The following is a 23,273-nucleotide window of genomic DNA, read 5'->3' on the forward strand; positions in this document are numbered from 1 at the left end:
TATATTTTGATTTAAACAATATTTGCACAGGAAGCCTTTGAGGACAGGATTTGCAAGTTTGTGAAGAATATAGCTTGCAATGAATGCTTCACGTAGATCCATGTTAAACAGACTTTTTTGGTTACCTTTGGACAAATCTGACTTGCTGCTGTCAGAAGTTGTTGTCGTGAATCTTTCTTCAAAATTCCTGCGATACGAAGAATTGTCTTGACATGCTGGTCTATGTGATACCTTTTTGATGAAACGTTTTTAACGCAGACTCGCCAATATAAAACAATTCCGTCATATGTAAATGTTCCAGGATGGTCAGCTACCCACGAAACGCCGAGTAAATAGAAAGCTAAACAGAAACTGGACGTGCGAATAAAAGCTTGCCTACTTTATTTCAATTGTTGCCGACGCGTATAGTATGACAGCGGAGGGGTTTAACCGGGGGCGCCGGCGCAGGAGAATTGATTCTGCTCCTGCTCCTGTTCCTCTTCCGCAATGATTTCGCTAGGCAGTGGCCTCTCGGTTAGCGCATTGCACGCAATTCAAGGTCGCGGTCAATCTGTGAGACATCGAAACTAGATCGAGCTAGATACCGCCCGTCTAAATTTTTAAAATATCATAAACATAGAGCGGAAATATGCATCGTCACTAGTTTTTAGTTAAAATATACAATAACCGGTGAAAGGGAACCAAATATGCAGATGCATATGCAACATGCAAATGCATATAATTCGGTTTCTATCACTGATTCCTATTCCTATTCATCGTTGGTCACCCGCCATGTAGCGAAAGAATTTTTTACCTGGTTATGCCCACTGCATTACGTTACATTTTCTATTTGTCAGATGCCTGTTCATGTTCTCTCTCTCTCTCTCTCTCTCTCTCTCTCTCTCTCCTCCTCCTCCTCCTCCTCCTCCCCCCCCCCTCCCCTCTCAACAGATGGAAAATTTGGAAATTTGTGGTAAGGTCTTGTGGGACCAAACTGCTGAGGTCATCGGTCCCTAAGCTTACGCACTACTTAAATCTAACTTAAATTAACTTAGGCTAAGGACAACACACACCCATGCCCGAGGGAGAACTCGAATCTCCGACGGGGTGAGCCGCGCGGACCGTGACAAGGCGCCTGAGACCGCGCGGGCCTCCAATAGTTGCCAGTTCGTACTGTATTTTCCATCAGGTTTAGAGCAACGTGACTGTCTTTTTGTTAGTAAGTACTGCATGATTGGCCTGATATTGTGCAAACATAACTTTATTATTATTTTATTATTACTGCTACAAGACGTCCAAAGCTGAGAATATCGTGTAGGGCCCTGCATTGTAGTGCTTTCTTCGCGGAGCAGAGTAACGAGACCTATAGGAAGAATCGGAAATAAGGAAGAGACAGCTTTGCAGCATGAAAAGCTCGAGGCCTTCGATAGTTAAGATGCAGAGTAAACTGATTAACTCGTAATCGGTTCTTGGTCAGTTCACCTTACAGCCAGATAATGGAAGGAAGCAGGACAGGGGATTTGGTGGGGAAAAGGTCGGTAGGAGCGCCCGCTTGCCTGCAGTGTACCGCCACGCAGCAAGCCACTTGCGGTGACGTCAGAGATGAGAGATCCAGCACGCATTAGGCGTCATTAAACGGCTCGACTGTGATAGCAGGAGAATGGGGCGTCCGGGCAGCTTATGTCGGCGCCATGCCGACCGATATTCGTTTTGCGGGAAACTCGGCACATGTTGGATCAAGTACGTGGTATGACGAGTGTTTCCCATTTTGTCAGCCTTCTCCTGTTCGACCTTGGCTGGCACGGTTTCTTATGGCTGAGGAAACTGCAAACGATCGGGGAACATACGACTGTATCCTTATGTTTAATAACACAGCTGTTTGTTTTCTGCAACGCTTTCGGTCGCTGGGCTCAAAATCTTCCTTTTTTTTTCCCCATATGCATCGCGAGCGTAAAGCACGAAGTATGTTTCATTTCTTACAAAGCAGCATCGTGTGGTAGGAGACAAAATATTACGATGTCAACGAGATAAACAGTCTATTTAATGACACTTGGCTCGCAAAATAAATTTGTGCCGCGGTTCTGTATGAGTTTGGGACACGATATTTAATATTTACAATTATGTAAATGAATATCCTGCGGACTTCATGAATTCCCCACAAATGTTTTTTGACCGTATTTACTAGCACCCTGTTATCAGTCTGACAGTTATCACTTTCAGTTAGCAGTGTTAAGAAATGACTATTTAAATGTTTTTATCAAATTTTGTTCAATTTTTCATTGTCACAGGTGTTGAATCGATCCATGGATCCTAAAACGTATGAGCAGCAACAGCCACTAATAGCACAAATTCCACAAGTGCCTTTGCTCCCTCAGCACATTATTACTTCCGGGACTCGGAAAGACTGCATAAGACTGCGAGGGCTTCCGTATGAAGCTCAGGTTGAACATATACTGGAATTTCTGGGAGAACATGCCAAAAGTATTGTCTTTCAAGGGGTCCATATGGTCTATAATGCACAGGTAAGACTTGCTACTTCCACTTAATATAATATTTAGTCTCAGATATTTTTGCTTCATGTTACTTACACAGTGTAAAGAATGTGGGAAACTGGATCAGTTATGTTCCTAATGAGAGACATTGCACTGTCAGTAGCCTATTCCCCTTCCAACAGATGTTATGCTTCCTGAACAGAAGTAGATGAGAAAAATTGCACCAATATATTTTGTAAAGGTAGTATGATGATCATAATTAGTGAAAGGAAATTGTGTGTGTCCACCACCAAGACCTGCCATAGGTCTGAATCCAATTGGTGGTGCATAAAAATGACTTAAAAAGAGAAATACGGCATTTAGATAATATGAAGCTTTGTATACAGTGTTAATTGGCACTGTTATTTAAATTACACTTGTCTTGTTGGCTGTATCACTATACCATGAGCAGAAATGTTTTATTTTAAGGCAAATGTATTACACGAAATGTGATCAGCTTAATCATTTAAGTGCATGTCAACATTATTTTAAATCAGCTCACAGTAAAATAGTTGTAAGTAACCGTAAATGAAGTTACTGACAAATTATTTGTGTTACCTTAATGTTCATTGTATAAAAGGTGACAATTTGTTGTACAGCATATTGTTCTGCAATTTTTTGTGTTTATTATTTAGCTGATGCTACAAGGAAGAGAGAGATACATCCAAAATAATGACAAATTTGATGTATAAATATTTGAAACATCAGAAACAGCATAGTGACATCTTTATATATATTATACATCAACATATAGCCACTTGTAACTACAGTATGGATTCTGTAAGTGTGAGGTGATGTTTTGTGGCATAGTAGCTACCATAAAACATGATACTTTAAGATGGTGCATTATTACAAGTTTGACATGATTATTTTTTTTTTTTTTTTAATTCTCATCATCTGGACTTATACACACAACATATTAAAGTGTCAGAAAGGTCACAAGTTGGACCATTATTTTTTTATTTTAAAAGTAATTGCCTTTAACAAATTTTCCTGTATTTTAGTTGGAAAGGTATTGAGATTAAGATATCCACTTTTGGAACTTTGATACAATAATCCTTGTTAGAACAGCACTAATTTAGTGCTTTTTTTATAGTTCAGTGGATCTATAACCTGTTCACAATTGCAGAAATCTTGGTATCAAAATCTTTAATGTGCCTTACTTTAACCATCAAATGTTTCTTGCAATTTCTCGTTCTTAACATCCTAGGCATTTTCCAGAAATAGGATTTAAATGTTGTTATATATCTTTAGTTTGTGTTCTGTAGGTACAGGCTGCACTTCAGTGTGTTTCATTTGAGATTCCGTATTGTCTAGGATTTGCTAACCCCCTCACAGATTCTTCTCCGTCCCTTAGCTGTGTACTGTATTGTTTAGAAAATGACATTTTCCTACAGGACCATAAGTAGATTGAAGTTCATACTCATTTCAAAGTTCTGAAACTTCGTTGATTTCACACTTTTTGATCTATGAATATCTGCCATGCACTGTACAGTAGCTATCTGTCTAGAATAATGTTAAATTTCTGTTGACACCTTTTACATTGATGAATGTGTAACACAAAAATATATGCAGAAGCAAAAGATAGTAACTGTCTGTTATATAAGGATAGATAGACATCTTATAAGTTCCAACATATTTTGATGATGAAATGAAGTCTGTGAACAAGTAGTATGAATAGCAAATAAAAATGAATGATTGTGGCTTTGTGAGTGCAAAATGACAACCATTCATGTTGGTTGGTTGGAGGATTAATTGGTTTGTTCCAAGAATCAGTTATACAATTAATCAAGATGATGTGGAACAAGTTGCTTTACATTCACATTACACAATCATATAAATATGACAATAAGTTGACTGCTTGTTAGTGGTTGTTCTGTTTTATTTTTTTAAAAAATACAGATTAATAATTGCAGCCCAGCACCTTTTACACACAATAAAAACAGAAATTCTTCTGTGGAATAGAAGCTGTCAAGGATCAACGGTTTCACTTTGTTTTCAGATTTAACTAGACGCCTGTCAGACATTTTATGTAATTTCATAACTGATCAAAAATTATGGTGACAATGCTGTGCACCCCTTCTTCTGCTAAAGATGACCTTAATTTGTAATAATGAACGTCACTTTTTCATGTGGAATTGTAATCGTGTAGATCAGAGTTCATTTTGAACAGTAGTGGATTATTTACAATGAACTTCATGCTGGAATCAATATACAGTGAAGCAGTAGTCAAAGTACATAATTCCTTGCACAGTAATGAAGACTCCCTTTCTGAAAGAAAGAAAAGTATTCCATATGCCATTATTGAATGAAAGTACACAAAATGACAACTTACTGTTTTCTCTCTTCAAGGTTTACTATGATTTGAAGCAGAAATGTGGCTGAACTGAATTGTTCTAAGAGTTCCATAATGTATATTTTTGGACAACTACAAAATGGGCAACAACAATATTGACCAGAATGAGATTTTCACTCTGCAGCGGAGTGTGCGCTGATATGAAAGTTCCTGGCAGATTAAAACTGTGTGCCCGACCGAGACTCGAACTTGGGACCTTTGCCTTTCGCGGGCAAGTGGTAGAGCACTTGCCCGCGAAAGGCAAAGGTCCCGAGTTCGAGTCTCGGTCGGGCACACAGTTTTAATCTGCCAGGAAGTTTCAACAATATTGACAACTAAAATTTTTGAACTTTGCACCTAGTTATTATTTCTGTACCAAGTGTTACACTTATCATTGGTGTATTGCCTCAAGATGTGCAGAACTGATTATGTTGTGTTTGTTAGATAAGATAAAGACAGAGAGAGACCATTTGCAGAAAACCACTCAGTTATTTTTAAGAACATTATTTACTTTTTATTCTGTTATTGTATATTTGTTTGGATTGATTACAGTTCTAGTCATCTGCAAAAAGAACTCATTGTGGTCATTGTGTATTAGATAGAATAGCAGATGTAAGATTGAGCCTTGTGGAACTGTGGGAGTGATTTCTCCTCATTCAGAAAAATCACCCCTGCTTACATTAGATGAATTTTTAAGTAACAATACTGCAGTCTTTTGTTTCTAGACAACATTATCCATTGGTGGGCTATAATGTCAGTTACATAAAATCACAGTTTTTTGTGATTCATTCAGATGCTTGAGATACGTCAAAGAAAATACCAGTTCATACTATTTTGTTATTTAATGCTTCTAAAGTTTTGTTAGTGATTGTGTAAAGGAATTCTCAACTGAGCAGTTCTTCAGAAATCCCAACTGTGATTACTGAGGATATTATTGTTACTCGGATGGGAAACTATTCAACAGCACACCACTGTCTCAAAAATTATGGAAAGTGTCAGTAGTGAAATAGCTCATTAGTTACAGACATCTCTCCTATCACCTTATAGAGGGGTTTAACAACTTAAATTTACCGAGAGAAATACTCAGAATTAATGATGAATTACATTGGCAATGAATTATTTTACTGAAGGTATTACAGTATTATTAAAATGCTGCAGCTGCTGATCTTAATTTCAAATGTATTAATTTTGATTATCAATCATGAATGTGTTTTATTTTGGCTATTTGTCCAGTTATTGAAAATAAACTTCAGACCCTGCGATCATAATCATTTCAATAAGAGACTGAGTGAGTAAGCTTATAGGTAATATACCATCTTGAAAAAATGTATGAAATACATTATGCTTTCTCTTCTCTCCCCTTGTAAAGCAAATTGTAATGGAAAGGCAGTTAAATAGGAAAAATATTAACAGAAATTCACTCAAGATCTTGATTAGAGAAACCATAGTTTTTGTCTTCTGAATAATAGTGAATGAACCCTTAAATGGTGTCAGAATTTCTACTATGAGATACTCACACTTTTACATTCCTGGAATTAACATCTTCCCTACTTAAAGATTTTTATTGGAAAGTGCGAAAAAAAAGAATCAAATGTGAAAAGGAAAAATATGCCAGTTACTCAAAGTATGTGGAACTGGAGGAAATTATTAAAAGAAGAAAAACTGGTTTCAAACAGTTTGTGCTTCAATCATCCCAGTGAATGGGATGATGATACATGAAAAGATGCTGAAGGTGGCCAGTGTCAAGGATTTCTCTTCTTCTAACGGTGGACTGACAGGCTGAAGCAGCAGCATAATGTGGTCTGGGGGAGAAAATAGTGTGAATGTAGAAGTGAATGGCAGAATGCTGAGTTTAAAGTATTTACATATGATTGTGTATCATAAGTTATCGACATCAGTTAAACCAGTCTCTTCTTCAGTGCCCTTCTGAATAAGGCACTTGCCTTTAAAGCTGAAAATTACCTTTGAGAGAAACCACAGTAAAGTTCATCTTACAGTAATTTTAGTTGAGAGTGCTGATGAATCAGGAAAGATGAACCACTCTGTGCATGGCAAATTATATAACCACGTTGTTTTAAAAATGTGGAAACATTGCTTAGACGTGGTAGTCTTCAGAGCTTTTTGAAAAATTGTCTCGTACATTTGACATAAAATGTGAGCGTATAATAGCAGATGTCTTCTGGGGTGCATTGTTTCACTGCACATTCTAAAAACATAATTTTACAGCTAGAATTATTGCCATCAAACTGAACCAGCAAGCTGCAACCCTCAGATTTTGGCATTAAACATACTTTCAAAACATGCCATTGGAAATTATTGTCCAGAACGCATTCAATGCAATTGTGCCTAGAAAGCACCTGATGCTCTGTAAGTATCAAATCTGGAACTCTGAGCTAAAAACAGACACTTGGATGGAGGTTAAGGAGTCCACCATCTCAAACTGCTGCTGTAAGGAAGTGGATCTATTCTACCATTTGTTGTTGTTGTTGTTGTTGTTGTTGTTGTGGTTGTCTTCAGTCCTGAGACTGGTTTGATGCAGCTCTCCATGCTACTCTATCCTGTGTAAGCTGCTTCATCTCAGAGTACGTACTGCAGCCTACATCCTTCTGAATCTGCTTAGTGTATTCATTTCTTGGTCTCCTTCTACGATTTTTACCCTCCACGCTGCCATCCCATACTAAATTGGTGATCCCATGATGCCTCTGAACATGTCCTACCAACCGATCCCTTCTTCTAGTCAAGTTGTGCCACAAACTTCTCTTCTCCCCAATCTTATTCAATACCTCCTCATTAGTTACGTGATCTACCCACCTTATCTTCAGCATTCTTCTGTAGCACCACATTTCGAAAGCTTCTATTCTCTTCTTGTCCAAACTGGTTATCGTCCATGTTTCACTTCCATACATGGCTACACTCCATACAAATACTTTCAGAAACGACTTCCTGACACTTAAATCTATACTCGATGTTAACAAATTTCTCTTCTTCAGAAACGATTTCCTTGCCATTGCCAGTCTACATTTTATACCCTCTCTACTTCGACCACCATCAGTTATTTTACTTCCCAAATAGCAAAACTCCTTTACTACTTTAAGTGCCTCATTTCCTAATCTAATTCCCTCTGCATCACCCGACTTAATTTGACTACATTCCATTATCCTCGTTTTGTTTTTGTTGATGTTCATCCTATACCCTCCTTTCAAGACACTGTCCATTCCGTTCAACTGCTCTTCCAAGTCCTTTGCTGTTTCTGACAGAATTGCAATGTCATCGGCGAACCTCAAAGTTTTTATTTCTTCTCCATGGATTTTAATACCAACTCGGAATTTTTCTTTTGTTTCATTTACTGCTTGCTCAATATACAGGTTGAATAACATCGGGGAGAGGCTACAACCCTGTCTCACTCCCTTCCCAATGACTGCTTCCCGGAATGTTGTCTACTCCCGAGGCCTTGTTTCGGCTCAGGTCTTTCAGTGCTCTGTCAAACTCATGGCGCAGTATCATATCTCCCATTTCACCTTCATCTACATCCTCTTCCATTTCCATAATATTGTCCTCAAGTACATCGCTCTTGTATAGACCCTCTATATAAGCCTTCCAGCTTTCTGCTTTCCCTTCTTTGGTTAGAACTGGGTTTCCATCTGAGCTCTTGATGTTCATACAAGTGGTTCTATTTTCTCCAAAGGTCTCTTTAATTTTCCTGTAGGCAGCATATATCTTACCCCTCATGAGATAAGCCTCTACATCCTTACATTTGTCCTCTAGCTTAGCCATTTTGCATTTCCTGTCGATCTCATTTTTGAGACGTTTGTATTCCTTTTTGCCTGCTTCATTTACTGCATTTTTATATTTTCTCCTTTCATCAATTAAATTCAATATTTCTTCTGTTACCCAAGGATTTCTATTAGCCCTCGTCTTTTTACCTACTTGATTCTCTGCTGCCTTCACTACTTCATCCCTCGAAGCTACCCATTCTTCTGCTACTGTATTTCTTTCCCCCATTCCTATCTGAAACCTGTCAGTATCTCCAGGCTTTTTCCATGCATACAACCTTCTTTTATGATTCTTGAACCAAGTGTTGGCTATGATTATGCTATGCTCTGTGCAAAATTCTACCAGGTGGCTTCCTCTTTCATTTCTTACCCCCAATCCATATTCACCTACTACGTTTCCTTCTCTCCCTTTTCCTCCTACTGAATTCCAGTATCCCATGTCTATTAAATTTTCGCCTCCCTTCACTACCTGAATAATTTCTTTTATTTCATCATACATTTCTTCAAGTTCTTCGTCATATGCAGAGCTAGTTGGCATATAAACTTGTACTACTGTAGTAGACGTGGGCTTCGTGTCTATCTTGGCCACAATAATGCGTTCACTATGCTGTTTGTAGTAGCTTACCCGCACTCCTATTTTTTATTCATTATTAAACCTACTCCTGCATTACCCCCATTTGATTTTGTATCCTGCCATATCTAGGTAAAAATAATGACAGCTGTCAGGTTGAAGTTCCAGTTGGAATGTCCCCTGCAAGATGTAATGCATGTTGTAGATAATGTTATCATTGGTGTGATAGTGATGTGACAGTGGTGGACCATACATTGCAGATAAATATGTAGAATTGATTGCAAAGAAAATGTTTCTGCTTCAGATGTATTTTAGAATGCATTTATAAATTACAAAACCACATATAAACTTCACAAGGTGAAATTTAAACAAACTACAATTTTGAATTTTTTGGTAAAAAAAGTAGTGGCGTCAATGTGTTCACGAATTATGAAAACTATCTAAGATAAAATGCTTAAAGTAAAAGGGCAGTACAATCAATAATATGGCAAGTTGGTGTTTTATAAAATAATTTCCTGCCACTTAGATTTTCCTGAAAGTAATACCTTCACAAGAAGAAAAGAGGGGTTTCACTGGATACAGTACAGATTTGATGAAAGGGCAAAGGTTGAGAGAGAGTAAAATATCTAAATATTTTTCATTTCCATCTTATTTATTATGATTTGTTGTGAATGGCAGTGGCTGCTGCACTTACTGCTTACAATAGATACTTTCGACTTCCTTAATCTCTCTGTCTCTCAAGTACCACATTTTTGTGTGTTAATGCTTACTCTGTAATAAGTGAAACTGCGCAGGGTCAACCGTCTGGCGAGGCATTCATCCAGATGGACTCGGAGCAAAGTGCATTCCTGTCGGCACAGCAGAAACACCACCGCTACATGACGTTCGGCAAGAAGCAGCGGTACATCGAAGTGTTCCAGTGCTCTGGGGAAGATATGAACTTGGTGCTGACAGGAGGCATCCCAACAAGTGCTGTATCACCGGCCAAGGCGGCAGCCTTGCTGTCCCCCGGTATGTTGCCCCACCCTCATACTCCGACACATGCTCTGCCACCAGCCCTCCCTCCACCACAGGCTGTTCCCACAGGCCCGATTGCGTGGGAAACTCACCCCCTCATTGTGGCAGCTGCGGCAGCTCACCGTGACCCTCTCTGGCTTATGAATCAGTTAGCTGCAGCACAACACCAACAGCAACAGCAGCAGCAAGTGCAACAGCAACAGCTTGTAGCTGCAATAGCAGCAGATGCTCACGTTCATGTGCAGGCACAAGCACAAGCCCACGTTCAGGCAGCAGCCGCAGCTGCAGCAGCAGCGGCTGCAGTCGCCAAACGTGCGTGGGGCGAAATGAATGGTGGGGGTGTAGGTGGACCGACAGCGGTCTCTGGACCTGGGCCCTCCACTCCCGCATTACCCCCTCCTCCGACCAGTGCTAAGGCAGCCCTACACACGCCTACCGGAGCAGTTTACGCGCCATTGATTCATCACGCTTCTCCATTTCCTGGCACTTCACCTGCTATGACTTCGGGTCTCGTTTTTCTGAACGTTCCACCGAGATTGCCAGTGGCTCTCCAGGCACAGGCTGCAACACCTGCACCTTCTGCTCCAAGTCCTTATAAATCTGCAGCCCCTCCTCAGTACCCTCCACCCCAAGCACCTGCTCAACACCCGCCGCCTCCTCACGGCATGTTGCCTCAGTTGGTATCAGGCCCAGGAATGGGTGCTGCAGCTGCACTTGTGGGTTTAAAACGGTCCTGGGAGCAAGCTTTCCCCGCAGACCTTCAGGGAGCAGGAGTGAAACGCCAGTGGCAGCCACCAACAAGTGGTGCTACGACAGTTTTCCATCCACAAGCCTCTGTGCCCCACCCTGCTGCTGCTATGGCATACCAGACACCATTTTATTCAGCATTGTGATATTAATATGGCATATAAATACAGAGAGATGGCAGAAATGAAATTCTCGCTTTTTTTGTGTTCATTCCTCCCGCAGGACAGAAATGTTGAGGAGGGAAGGTTGGATATAGAATAAAGAATTGCAGATTTGTGTGCCAATTGTTTCTCTGAGATGAGGTGTAAATTGCAGACGTTTAAACTGCGTGCCTACTCATTTGCAATATTTGGGTAATCAGTTTATGAATAGCTGATGGTTGAGACAAGTGTACCTGAAAGATATCACCTCTTGTGATACATTGTTTAGCATTCTTGTCTCTCTGTGTCTGCATTAATAAACTGGTATGTTTAAAAGGGTATAGGTGAACTTTTAAACATAAATTTTACATGTCCGTCCAAATAGTGTGTTCGAAATAAGTGTTACTTGACCATGACATGTAGGGAGTGGTTATTTCAGTATAAATGTTTCTCCTAAAAATGGAAGTGTGCAGATATTAAATAATGTGTACTTTCATGACTCCTATTTTGGTCTGAGGCTATTTATCATCTTCAGATACAACAAAATAGCTGCATCGTAATGAACTTTTTGCTGTAGTATGAGGAAGGAAACGATGGTTCATTAAACATTCCAATTAGAATTTTGATAGGTTGTGTCCAGAAAAAAGGAATTCCTGTTTTAAGTGGATTATGTTACTCTGACCAGTTTGTTATTTGTAGAGATTATACTGTACTTAACATTCCTCGAATAGAACGAACAGATTTTAGTTCCGTTCTGCATAATGTTTATTATTTCATTTTTCAAGGGATTTTCAAATCATGTTTCACAGGGTCCTTAAGAGGTCTTGGGTGTGTGTAGTGGCTAGAAACAAAATAATAATTATTCTATTGTTATTGTTATAATTGCACTGAAGTGAGGTCAGGTTAGTTCCCTTATTAACGATGGAGCTAGGAGCATACTTTTGACTATTGCATTCCATCTTCAAAGCCATTCCAGTTTTGGCCCCCTTTAGTTCTTCACATTGATGTAACTTGCTCTTGGTTATAAGCCTGATTGTCTCAACTCCATAGACAAAACTTTTTGTGGAGCTGTGGTGACCCTACAATAGTGATAAAGTTCAATGAAATACTCCTGTTGTCACACTTTTCTTAAATCAGAGATATTCCTCTTGATTAGTACTTCCCAGATGTTCTGAATGTCGGTCTGAGGCAGCTTTATAACAGTGTTCCTGAAAATGTGGACCTTACACCTATTTTGTTATGCATTTAACAAAGTCAATTAATAAGAATATTTTATATTTTTGTACATAATCCTTCATTTAGCATAAGATCTCTTCTATCAGCGCTGTCTGCCTTTCTACCGCTTTCTAAATAGATTAGTAATTACATCAAAGTAGCTTGGACTTTTTGTGCGCTAGAAAGTGAATGCACTTCTTACTGGTCAGCTCTTCAGCTGTATAACAAGACAGTACAAAATATGACTGATACAAATTACATTTTCAGCTTGGGTCTTCCTTATGCTAACAAGACATTTGCCCAAGTAAGAGTTCCTTGTGTTTTTATATATAAATATATATGTGAATTGGGTACGAAACTGCCTCCTATTTAATGTGGAACAGGTGACTTAATGTTAAATTTGTGGTTTCATGCTCCTGACTCTTATCACACTGTGCCTTAATATTAACTACGTCTAACCTTAATTAATATTGTACTCTATGTAGTATTTTTTATGTAAACCTTTAATGGCCAAGGATTCCATGTCATCCTCTTCTCCAACCATCCCATTCGGTAACAACCACCAATTCTTTATCAACTGCAATTTGTCCTTGTGCTTTTATCCTCTCATGTGGGATTGCCATGTGCCTCATTTTTTTTTTCTTTTAGATAGTTTCCGAAAGATTTAGTTTGTGTCATTAATATGAGTTGTCCGTCTGGAGATTTCACATAGAGAACAATGGAAAATAAGAATAGTGTCTTCAGGACTTCCTTACAGTGAGTTATTTCCATAGCCCTTCCCTCATTCAGGCTGCTGAACTGTTTCATTCAGAATAATTATTAGTGGCTGTGACAATACCTTGATTTGGGGAAGGAAATCTTCCATGGTAAAACTTTTGAGACAGACAATCTGCACATTGTTTTAATGAATGCCAGTAGTTTATAGGGGAAATGTAAATCAGTAGTCTTATATATTGAGTTCTAAAATTTATGACAATATAAGCCTTATTTTTTTTTAATCTGTGTGCACGGCATGCCATTATTGTCTCATTTGATATATTTATATATGAAAATTGTAAAATTTTTGTGAAAATAATTGTTAAAATAGTTCGTTTTGAGAAATTTAGTTGTGTAATGGTGCTGGAAGGGGTGCAGCTGTTAAAATTTCTGTATGATCTTCATTGGCTCTGGGTTCTAAAGACATGTTTTCATGGTCTGTTAGCATGTTTGATATGTATGGTTCACATTTTGTAATAGTAGTCAAGTAATTGAATACTTTAATATGTATGTCTGTCCACAGTGGCTACTCAGTTGTTTCATACTGCTTCAGTCTTAACCCATCTAGCTTTGGTATTAACCCACCTATAGTGTTAATAGTGGTTGTTATTTCACTGTGTTTAAGAAATAGCACACACTGCATTTTTGACAGCCGTATTTTCATGATTTATGTTGTCAGTGATAATAGATAGCTCCCAGCATTCCAAAGGGCAAGACCCAGAAACTAGAATGATGTCTGTTCTATGACTTCTGCCAGCATTTCAGAATTACCAAATTATCTTTATTTCTGATAAAATGCTCTGGGTGTTACATTAGTATGTGTGAACCATACATTCTTTAACATGCAATTTCTTGCCAGATGCTGACATATATCCTTCATATAGTACTTAAATTTATTTCTGTTCTTCAACAGAGGCAATCATTTTGAAGCTTTTATGTGAATTGGAAACTTGTGTAGAGAAAATGAAATTGTCATAATTTTTTTTATTTGAAATGTTGTAAAGGACATTAAGTGATTTTTCTAAATGTTTTTGTTCTTTGTTTGGTTACAGCACTGTGTCTTGTTGTACTGCTTATTATTTTCACATGTGACATACCATCCTCATATTTAAAGACAGGGGTGCATTTTACTTCATAAGTGGTAAAGTTGGGAAGTGTATACACAAGAACTAGTAGCTTTGTATTTTGTAGCGCATTTTTTCCTTATTAATATGGTATTTTGTTTAGTTGCCTATGTTTTTGTTCTATTTGGCTTTCGCTAGAAACACTTGTGGGGTCAGCTTATCATGTGTCATTGTTGATTTTTCCCTTTCCTGCACCATGGTTTGCACAGATGGTTTCTTGTAGAGAAAGAGTTTTGACTTGGTTGGTAAACAGTTTGACTTTCCCCATTTAATTATTTTGATACTTATGAGGAAAGTTACAAACAGAATTGTGGTGGTGGGACCGAGTGCATGGTTTTCTTTCTTCTTTTTTTAACTAAGTGACACACACACACATCCATATTTTTCTAATGCACATGATGAACAATTTTTGCAAATACACTCATACATGGCATTATGGAGAAGCTGCAAAGAACAGAGAGGAAAGTTGTAGCTTACTTCTACCAAAAATATATAATATGATTATTTTTTAAAAATTATGTGTAGAGACCTATTAAATGATTGCTTTTGCAATTAAAACAGTTATTGGAAGGAGAATCTGCTGAGAAGACACTCTCACAGAAGAAAAATCCCTCATTAGTCAAAACTCTTTCACACAATATTTGCTACATTTAAAGAATTTCACTAACTCTTGGCAGCTAACTTCTCTCAGTTTATGTTACTGAGAGGCTAAGAAGGTGGACAGAAATGTTCATTGAGAATGCTTCTCTCATTCTTGTCTGCGTGTCCTTTTTTTTTTCTAGCGAGAGTTTAAATGGAAGTAGTTTTTGTATGAATTTTGTAATTGTTTGTTCACAATGGAGAACAATTAATAAATTCTTTTGAGAAATTTACACTTAACAATTTTTTACTTATTTGGTATTTGGGAACATTGAGCCCTTTTCTCTTTTGCATACTGCTTAACAGATATATTCTTCAGGGGGATAAACATGTGACACTTCTTTCAGAAAAAAGAAGATCCCTTGTACAAAATACTTTATTTTTACTGGTAGGTGTTTTTAAATTTTTCATTTGGATGCAAAACTGACACATGGAACTGGTAACTCATAACATAGTGTCTTTTCTCTTTACTGTGTCACAGTTGGCATGTGTGTTCTATGTTGGGCTTTCTCATATCAGTGAACAGGTAATACTGTGGCATTTGGTATTGGAATTACATGGGGATGATGATGATTGAGGAACATTTTTTAATAGTTGGCACCTCAGTGGAGCATTGTTGTTGCTATGCAGAGCCTTTGCAACCTTCCTCACATTGTCGCTGGGATACTGGTCGGGTCTGGTCTGGTCTAAGGTAGGATAACTCTATCATCTTTGTAGACAAATTGATTAATTATTTTACTGTGTACTTTTATGGCTGTATTGTGTGCTTTAGGGTGTGCAGGATGACAGTTTTGCATAGAATGTTAACTTTTTCTGTGATTATAATACATGTTTGTCAAAGATTTTTTTTGCAGGGGTTCTTTAGTACCTCTGCAGAATAATAATGTGTGTCCTTGTGGGAGCTATTAAACATCCTGCACATCTATTACATGCTTTTGTCTATCTTTGCGTGCTAATGGTTTGGATTTAAAGAACTGTCTGCAATTATTATTCATAAAATATATCATTGTTGTGAGAGCTAAAGTCTGGTGCTGGTATTCCCAGACCAAAAACTAAAGTCACATTTTGACAATAACCAACTGTGTATTTTGCAATCATGCTTACAAATCACCTGCTCACAAGCACAACAGGAAAACGACTGACCCTATACATTACAAAGAAAAGAAGAACACACAGAGGTTATTAATTGATTGTTACAATAGATATGATTAATTGTTCATGTCTTAAGACACCACTCCTCAATTTTAATAACTCCAATAAATTTTTCCAAAATTGAAACATGTGTAACATCAAGACACATTCACAAACTGAAAGAAAGTAAGAAAGAAAGATGTCACTCAACCAGGCTGTTCAGTTAAAATGAATTATTTTTTTTTGTTTTGTTTAGCATTACCAGCCAGTTTCGAGCTTTTCCAAGTACATAAATGGATGAATTTACTTCCTCGTCATAAATCTAATCTAGAGCCATGTGTGGGTATTCTGTAAGCAAGTATGTGAGCATGGTTTCTGGCTTTTCATTCTAAGGATATGCATGTTGATGATCATGCTCTGTGTATTTGTTCAAGGCATGTGACTTTTGTTATATACGTACTAGGACATACCAACATCTGTTTGTGTACTTGAAAAAGGAACTAACATTTCAAAAATGTACTAAAACTCAAAAATGGCCGGTAGTCCTAAATGAATTCCATAACTAAGCTAACAGAGTACATCGGTGGGCACAGAACTGGCCACCTTCGGTGCACCCCTTAGCCAGCTGCTGAATGTGCTCTACAATGTTACTTGAGGGAGCTGAATGCTTGCTTAGTACACTACTGCTATTTGGATCCTCCCTACCCGGTCCTGGTACCATACTGGAAGAAATAAATAGACATGCATAAATGATTAGAAAATCTTGAATCCCCATTATGGAGAAACATAGCATAGAACATGATTTGAATCTCACTTTCTGCAGCATTGACTAATATAAATTGTTCTTGTAATACTGGAGAATGAGCTTCAAACCACATCATTATCTCTGTAGTTTTATTTTGATTTTTTTTTTTTTCAACTGATAATTTTATAAATTATGACTCTCTAGCTTCTGTAATTTTCTTAATGATTAAGTTTGCTGTCTAGTCTTTTCTCATTATTAATGATTATCTGATTTTGCCTCCGGCCATTATTGTGTTATTATGTTGGTACAACCTGCTTAAGGACTGCACTTTTTTCATTTTAAATATGAACTTCACACCTTTGCAGTTGATATGTGCAAGGTTTACAGTCCTTGTTTATTTAACACACTAAGAAAGGTCCACAGTGTGAATTATATAAGAATTGAATAAGTGCAGCATATTTATCACAGTATCTTGTGCCGTGCCTATGACAACAAAACATTAGGGTGAGTGGAAGAATTTGAATTTTTCTTTCAAATCATGCGACTGTAGACAAGATGGACATTAGGGACATAAAAAAGGGGAAAAAAAGAAAGCAGATTGATTCATATATTCCAGTCATGCACGCACTCACAGTTGGTCTAAATGTGTAAGAAACCACATTTTTACTGAGTTAATTTTGTATAGTACACAACGTGCCATGGTGCAAATGTAATACCTCTATTTGATTAAAGAATTATAAAAAAAGAATGGTTTAAATTGGTCAAGATCTTCTTCTCATGCAACGGCTGTCACCTTTAACTAAATACTGGGAGAACACTTAAGCCAAGCCATTGCCACTCACCTTTCTTCTCTCCCCATCACGCTGTGCCATTTTTCTGTCATTCAGCTCTTGTTCTGTGTTCAATGTGTCCTTCAATCACTCTCACAGTTATCAACAAATTTAACATGTATTATCAAGCAGTTATAATTTTTGTGTTATTTTGTGACAGTGTGTTGATAAACTTTGACTTCAGCTAAAAAAAATCATCACAAGATGACTATTTGATTGCCCTATATTTGGTATAGCTAAAGTGTTTCCAACCAACTAGTTTCCTACTGGTTAGGACATGATTAGCTGGTGTTCGGAGGTTAGGTATAACTTGGCACTTCAATTTACTAATAAGAAGAGCATCACTGTGTAATTCAAGAACCTAGTACAGTTTTCATCAGCCATGTTACTCCTATTTCTGGAAGTTCTGATGTAATTTTTATTAGTTTATTTCTGACTGGTTGTGGTATTTCTTTTGAAAATTATTTACCACAGGGTGTGGTGGCACAACAGTTGATAAAGGTTGAAAAAAATGATCTGAGTCACAGAACTGACATACATTTGGGGAAATCATTAATAAGAATTTAATCATCTGTTTCATTACCTAAATGGTGGATGTGGATCAACATCAACAGATCTGAAAACTTTGAGACCACATGTCGGTGGAAAACTGAGTGACTGCGAAAAATGTCCTGTGATTAGCTTCTAGAATAATGGTTGTCAGATTTCAAGAATAGAAAGAAATATACTTAGTAAGGACCAACAATTTCCCGTGTTATTTCCACTCCAATTAAAGATGGAAGCTGCTGAGAGGATTTTGCTGTACACGATCCTGGTTCTGTGTCACACGCCAGGTGGTATTTCATCTTGTGTAAAGCATTTAATGGTGTTACACTCTAGTCTTGTAAGTAATGCACCTGCTCATTTTTCTCTATCCCTAAGGTTACATCAAACTGATATATACCATTATTATTTTTTTGTCTGGTGTAGAAGGTGATGTGAGCATGCCAACTTATGGGATTAATTCTTAAAGAAACTCCAAACCGTTGCAGGCAATTCTTACATGAATGGTTGCATTTTGTATCCTGAGGCTTTCCCAGTAATTTACTGTGTGGTTTGTGGATCCATTTGCAAACTGTGATGTGCATGAGAGACTGTAAGAGGTATTGGTACTGTTGAAAATACACAGTTAATTTCTCATGGCTGTGCGACAACCCTTTTTTTCTTTGTGCCATTTTATAATGCTTTACAAATAGGTTGATTTATAATAATTTTTTATAGTTAATGCTCACACATTACTGTTTGGGTTTGAAATTTTTGGTATGATGAACATTGTGGCAGTGTTTTGCGAAATATAGATATGTTTGCCCAACCAGATGTGTTTCACCACTGGTATTGGCTAGATGGGTTTTTCACTTTATTGCATTGTCTGGTTTTACTTTATCATTTTATTTACCTGGAACTTACTGCCAGTTGCTTCCCTAGTTTGAGAAGCAGTTCACACAGGTGTTGCATACCGTCTTGGGGGGGGGGGGGGGGGGGGTAGGTAGCAGTACTTGTAATTAGCTGTGCTGAAAATTACAAATGAAGTTCTTGCTATTGTTAGTAAAACCATTACTTTCACCCCCTTTACTGCCCCCTGATAGAATGAAAAAATATTACTGTATCTTACATAGTATCTTTTGTTTATATCGGAGTTGGCAAATACATTGAAAGCATTACCAAATATAATAATGATGATTTACTTTAAGTTAAAAAAATTCTGACAAATATAGTTAAAACACCTAACTAACTACTTATTACACCCTCAGGAAATTACTGTCTGAAAAGTGTCAGTATGCCAAGTAATGCAGTTAAGATCTAAGATGAATCGTGTCAGTAAATGGAAATTTAAAAATTATAAATATTTTGTACCCAATCATACCTCAAAACTTTTGCAACAGAAAAGAAAAGAAAAGAAAAAAAAACCTGTTGATGAAATAACAGTAATGTGATACGTTCCTAGCAGGACAAACCCTGTGGTGACCCCCCCCCCCCCTCCGTAAGATGTATCCAGTGCTGAGCATAAGCAAATAGAGAGAAAAATGAGGTCTACAGTTATTAAAATGATAATTTAAAATCACACCACTGAATGGCCAAGAACAATGTTTGCCTGACAATAAGGGTTGCACTGTGTTGTGTAGACAGAAAGGGAAAGCAGTCAGGCACTCTGTGCACAAATAAAAAAAAAATAATTGAATGATGCAATATGTATAGCTAATACAGTTACAATGAAGCAATGGCTGTTCAGTACTTAGCTCAGCAGGCAAAGTTCTTAAAAGCAAGGCAGATTGATTGGGAAAAGTCGGAAAGGCAAGGCAGATCACTCAGACTTTATATTGAGAGGGACCCATACTATAAGGTAACACTGAAGTGAACTAATGCCGCTTGTTGATTTACACTTTGTTCTGTTATGTAAATAGTTTGAATTGTTGACTAGAACTTATTATACTGGACTGGCCTCAAGGTAACAGTAACAGACTGAACCATCCCCACTCCAAGGTCAGAGATTGGTCAAAATGAACATAAAAGCACGTATGCATCATTACTGCTAATTCTGGTAAGTTAAAATCCTGAATGAGATTTTCACTCTGCAGCGGAGTGTGCGCTAATATGAAACTTCCTGGCAGATTTAAAACTGTGTGCCTGACCGAGACTTGAACTTGGGACCTTTGCCTTTCGCGGGCAAGTGCTTTACCATCTGAGCTACCGAAGCACGACTCACAACCGGTCCTCACAGCTTTACTTCTGCCAGTATCTCGTCTCCTACCTTCCAAACTTTACAGAAGTTCTCCTGCGAACCTTGCAGAACTAGCACTCATGAAAGAAAGGATATTGCGGAGACATGGCTTAGCCACAGCCTGGGGGATGTTTCCAGAATGAGATTTTCACTCTGCAGCGGAGTGTGCGCTGATATGAAACTTCCTGGCAGATTAAAACTGTGTGCCCGACCGAGACTCGAACTCGAGTCCCGAGTTCGAGTCCCGGTCGGGCACACTGTTAAAATCCTATTTATGTGAAGTAAAAGGGTGTGGAAACTGCCACAGTTCAGTATATTACAGAACTCTCAACCTATACTGATAAACAGTTTCAGCTTTAGCTGCTTATAACATTGGGTGTGGGACATTTGATATAAAATGTGCAGCCTAAATTAATATTTCAAATTAATGTGCTTACGTGCATCTAATATTCTCTCTCTCTCTCTCTCTCTCTCTCTCTGTGTGTGTGTGTGTGTGTGTGTGTGTGTGTGTGTGTGTGTGTGTGGGCGCGCGCGCGCGCGTGCGCGCGCCATGTTGCATAACTAACTGCTTTAGAAATTTCCAGAATATTTTAATGTGACAATGAGAAGTCTCATATTGGTAACCTTTAAGATTACTGAAATACATCACACTGTAGGCAAGTAAGGTTCAACATGCTTGACACTCATGTGAGAGGATATTTAAACCCAGAACACTAAAGAAAAGTAAATTCAAAGTAGTTTTCAAAAGTAATTGTGTTCATATAACTCTCTTATTCAACAAATTCGCTAGATATTTTGTGTAGCTTTTTTGTGCTAGTAGAGATTAGATTAATTAGTTTTTCGTTCCATAGATCCGTGCTGATGAGATCCTCGTGGATGTGGAACATGTCAATTTATTTTTTTATTTTTAAGCTGAAATAACAATACTAATAGTATGAATATATACAATACATCATTTGTTTCTATTAAAAAATTCGTCAATGAAGTAGAAGGAGTTGGCCACTAGTAAGTCTTTCAGGCTCCTTTTAAACTGATCTTTATTTGTAACTAAATTTTTTTTATGTTTGCTGGCAAATTATTGAAGATGAGTGTTCCTGAGTAGTGGACCCCTTTTTGAACTAAAGTAAGTGCTTTTAAGTTCTTGTGCAGATCATTTTTGTTCCTGGTATTGTATGTATGAACTGAACTGTTTGTTGGAAAAAGAGATACATTATTTAGGACAAATTTCATTAATGAGTAAATATACTGAGAGGCAGTAGTTAGTATACCCAGTTCTTTGAAGAGGTTTCTACAGGACGTCTGTGAATTTACTCCACAAATAATATGTATTACATGCTTTTGGACTCTGAAAACTTTTGTTTGACTCGAAGAGTTACCCCAAAATATTATACCATATGACATTATGGAATGAAAGTAGGCAAAGTATGTAAGCTTTTTCATTTTTATGTCGCCTATGTCTGCTAACACTCGAATTGCAAATACAGATTTGTTAAGGCGTTTCTGCAGTTCTGTGGTGTGCTCTTCCCAACTGAATTTATTATCAAGTTGTAATCCCAGGAATTTAAGACTGTCAACCTCTTCTATCTGCTCTTCTTCATATTTTATGCATATGCTGGGTGGAAACCTCTTACAGGTTCTGAATTGCATATAGTGAGTCTTTTCGAAGTTTAATGTCAGTGAGTTGGCTTTAAACCATTTATTAATATCCATGAAAATATCATTAGCATATGTTTCTAGAACTACACTTGACATACTATTTATTGCAATACTTGTGTCATCTGCAAACAAAACGAACTCTGCTTCTGGCAGTGTAACTGATGAGAGATCATTAATGTACACAAGAAAAAGCAATTGCCCTAAGATGGATCCTTGTGGGACACCACATGTAATTTCTTCCCATTCTGATGATGACTTAATTCACTAGTCCCTTGCACGACACCCTTTGTTTCCTGTTGGCGAGGTATGACTTGAACCATATTGCAGCACTGCCCGTGACACCATAGAATTCTAATTTACTTAAAAGGATGTTGTGGTTCACACAATCAAATGCCTTTGACAAATCACAGAAAATACCTGCTGCTTGTAATTTGTTATTTAATGAAATAAGTACATTTTCACTGTAGGTGTAAATAGCCTTCTCGATATCAGAACCCTTCAGAAATCCAAACTGTGTTCTTGATAATATGTTATTTGTGGTCAGATGGTTGAGTAGCTGCCTGTACATTACTTTTTCTAAAATTTTTGAGAATGCTGGCAAAAGTGAAATTGGTCTGTAGTTTGGTGGTATCTCTTTATCCCCTTTCTTGAATAGAGGCTTAACATCTGCATATTTTAGCAAGTCAGGAAATGTCCCAGTTATAATTGACTGGTTACACAAGTAACTTAGAATTGTACTAAACTCACAAGAACATGCCTTAATTAACTTTGTTGATATTTCATCGTACCCACTAGAATGCTTTGTTTTTAAAGATTTTATTATGGAAGTTATTTCTTTTGGTGAAGTGAGTGATATATTCATGTACTTGAAGCTATTTGTGAAGGCTAGTTTCAGATATTGAAGGGCATTATTTACTGATCCTGAAAGTCCCATTCTATCAGTAACGGATATAAAGTACTTGTTAAATAGATTTGCCACACTATGCCCTTCAGTTACTAATGTGTCATCTACCTTTAGTGCTATTTGCTCCTGTTCCTTTCTGGTTCTACCAGTCTGCTCTTTCACTATATCCCATATCGTTTTTATTTTGTTCCCTGACATTGCTATCTTCTTCTCGTAGTGCATTTGTTTAGACGTCTGAATTACTTTTTTTAATGTTTTACAGTATTTCTTGTATTTAGCTAAATCTTCAGCATTGGAGCTATTCTTGGTCGACAGATACATTTTCCTTTTTGTCTTACAGGAAATCTTTATTCCTTGTGTAATCCATGGTTTTATTATAGACTTCTGTTTAATTTGAGTAACTTCTAGAGGAAAACAGTTTT

General features: G+C 37.5%; 1 protein-coding gene across 3 annotated transcripts in view; it reads left to right on the top strand.

Moving 5' to 3' along the window:
* Nucleotides 1-23,273, top strand: part of LOC126195328 (RNA-binding protein fusilli) — a 1,033,937-nt gene that overhangs the window by 993,750 nt on the left and 16,914 nt on the right. For 2 of the 3 annotated variants that reach the window (XM_049933895.1, XM_049933897.1), the window contains exons 11-12: nt 2,268-2,501; nt 9,984-15,060. In XM_049933895.1, the coding sequence (XP_049789852.1) occupies nt 2,268-2,501; nt 9,984-11,099 (1,350 nt within the window). In that variant the 3' untranslated portion in view covers nt 11,100-15,060. Of the gene's footprint in view, nt 1-2,267; nt 2,502-9,983; nt 15,061-23,273 lie in introns of those variants that run through there. The other variant, XM_049933898.1, reaches the window with a different exon arrangement.

Source organism: Schistocerca nitens, chromosome 7, assembly GCF_023898315.1.
Source record: "Schistocerca nitens isolate TAMUIC-IGC-003100 chromosome 7, iqSchNite1.1, whole genome shotgun sequence".
Taxonomy (NCBI): Eukaryota; Metazoa; Arthropoda; class Insecta; order Orthoptera; family Acrididae; genus Schistocerca; species Schistocerca nitens.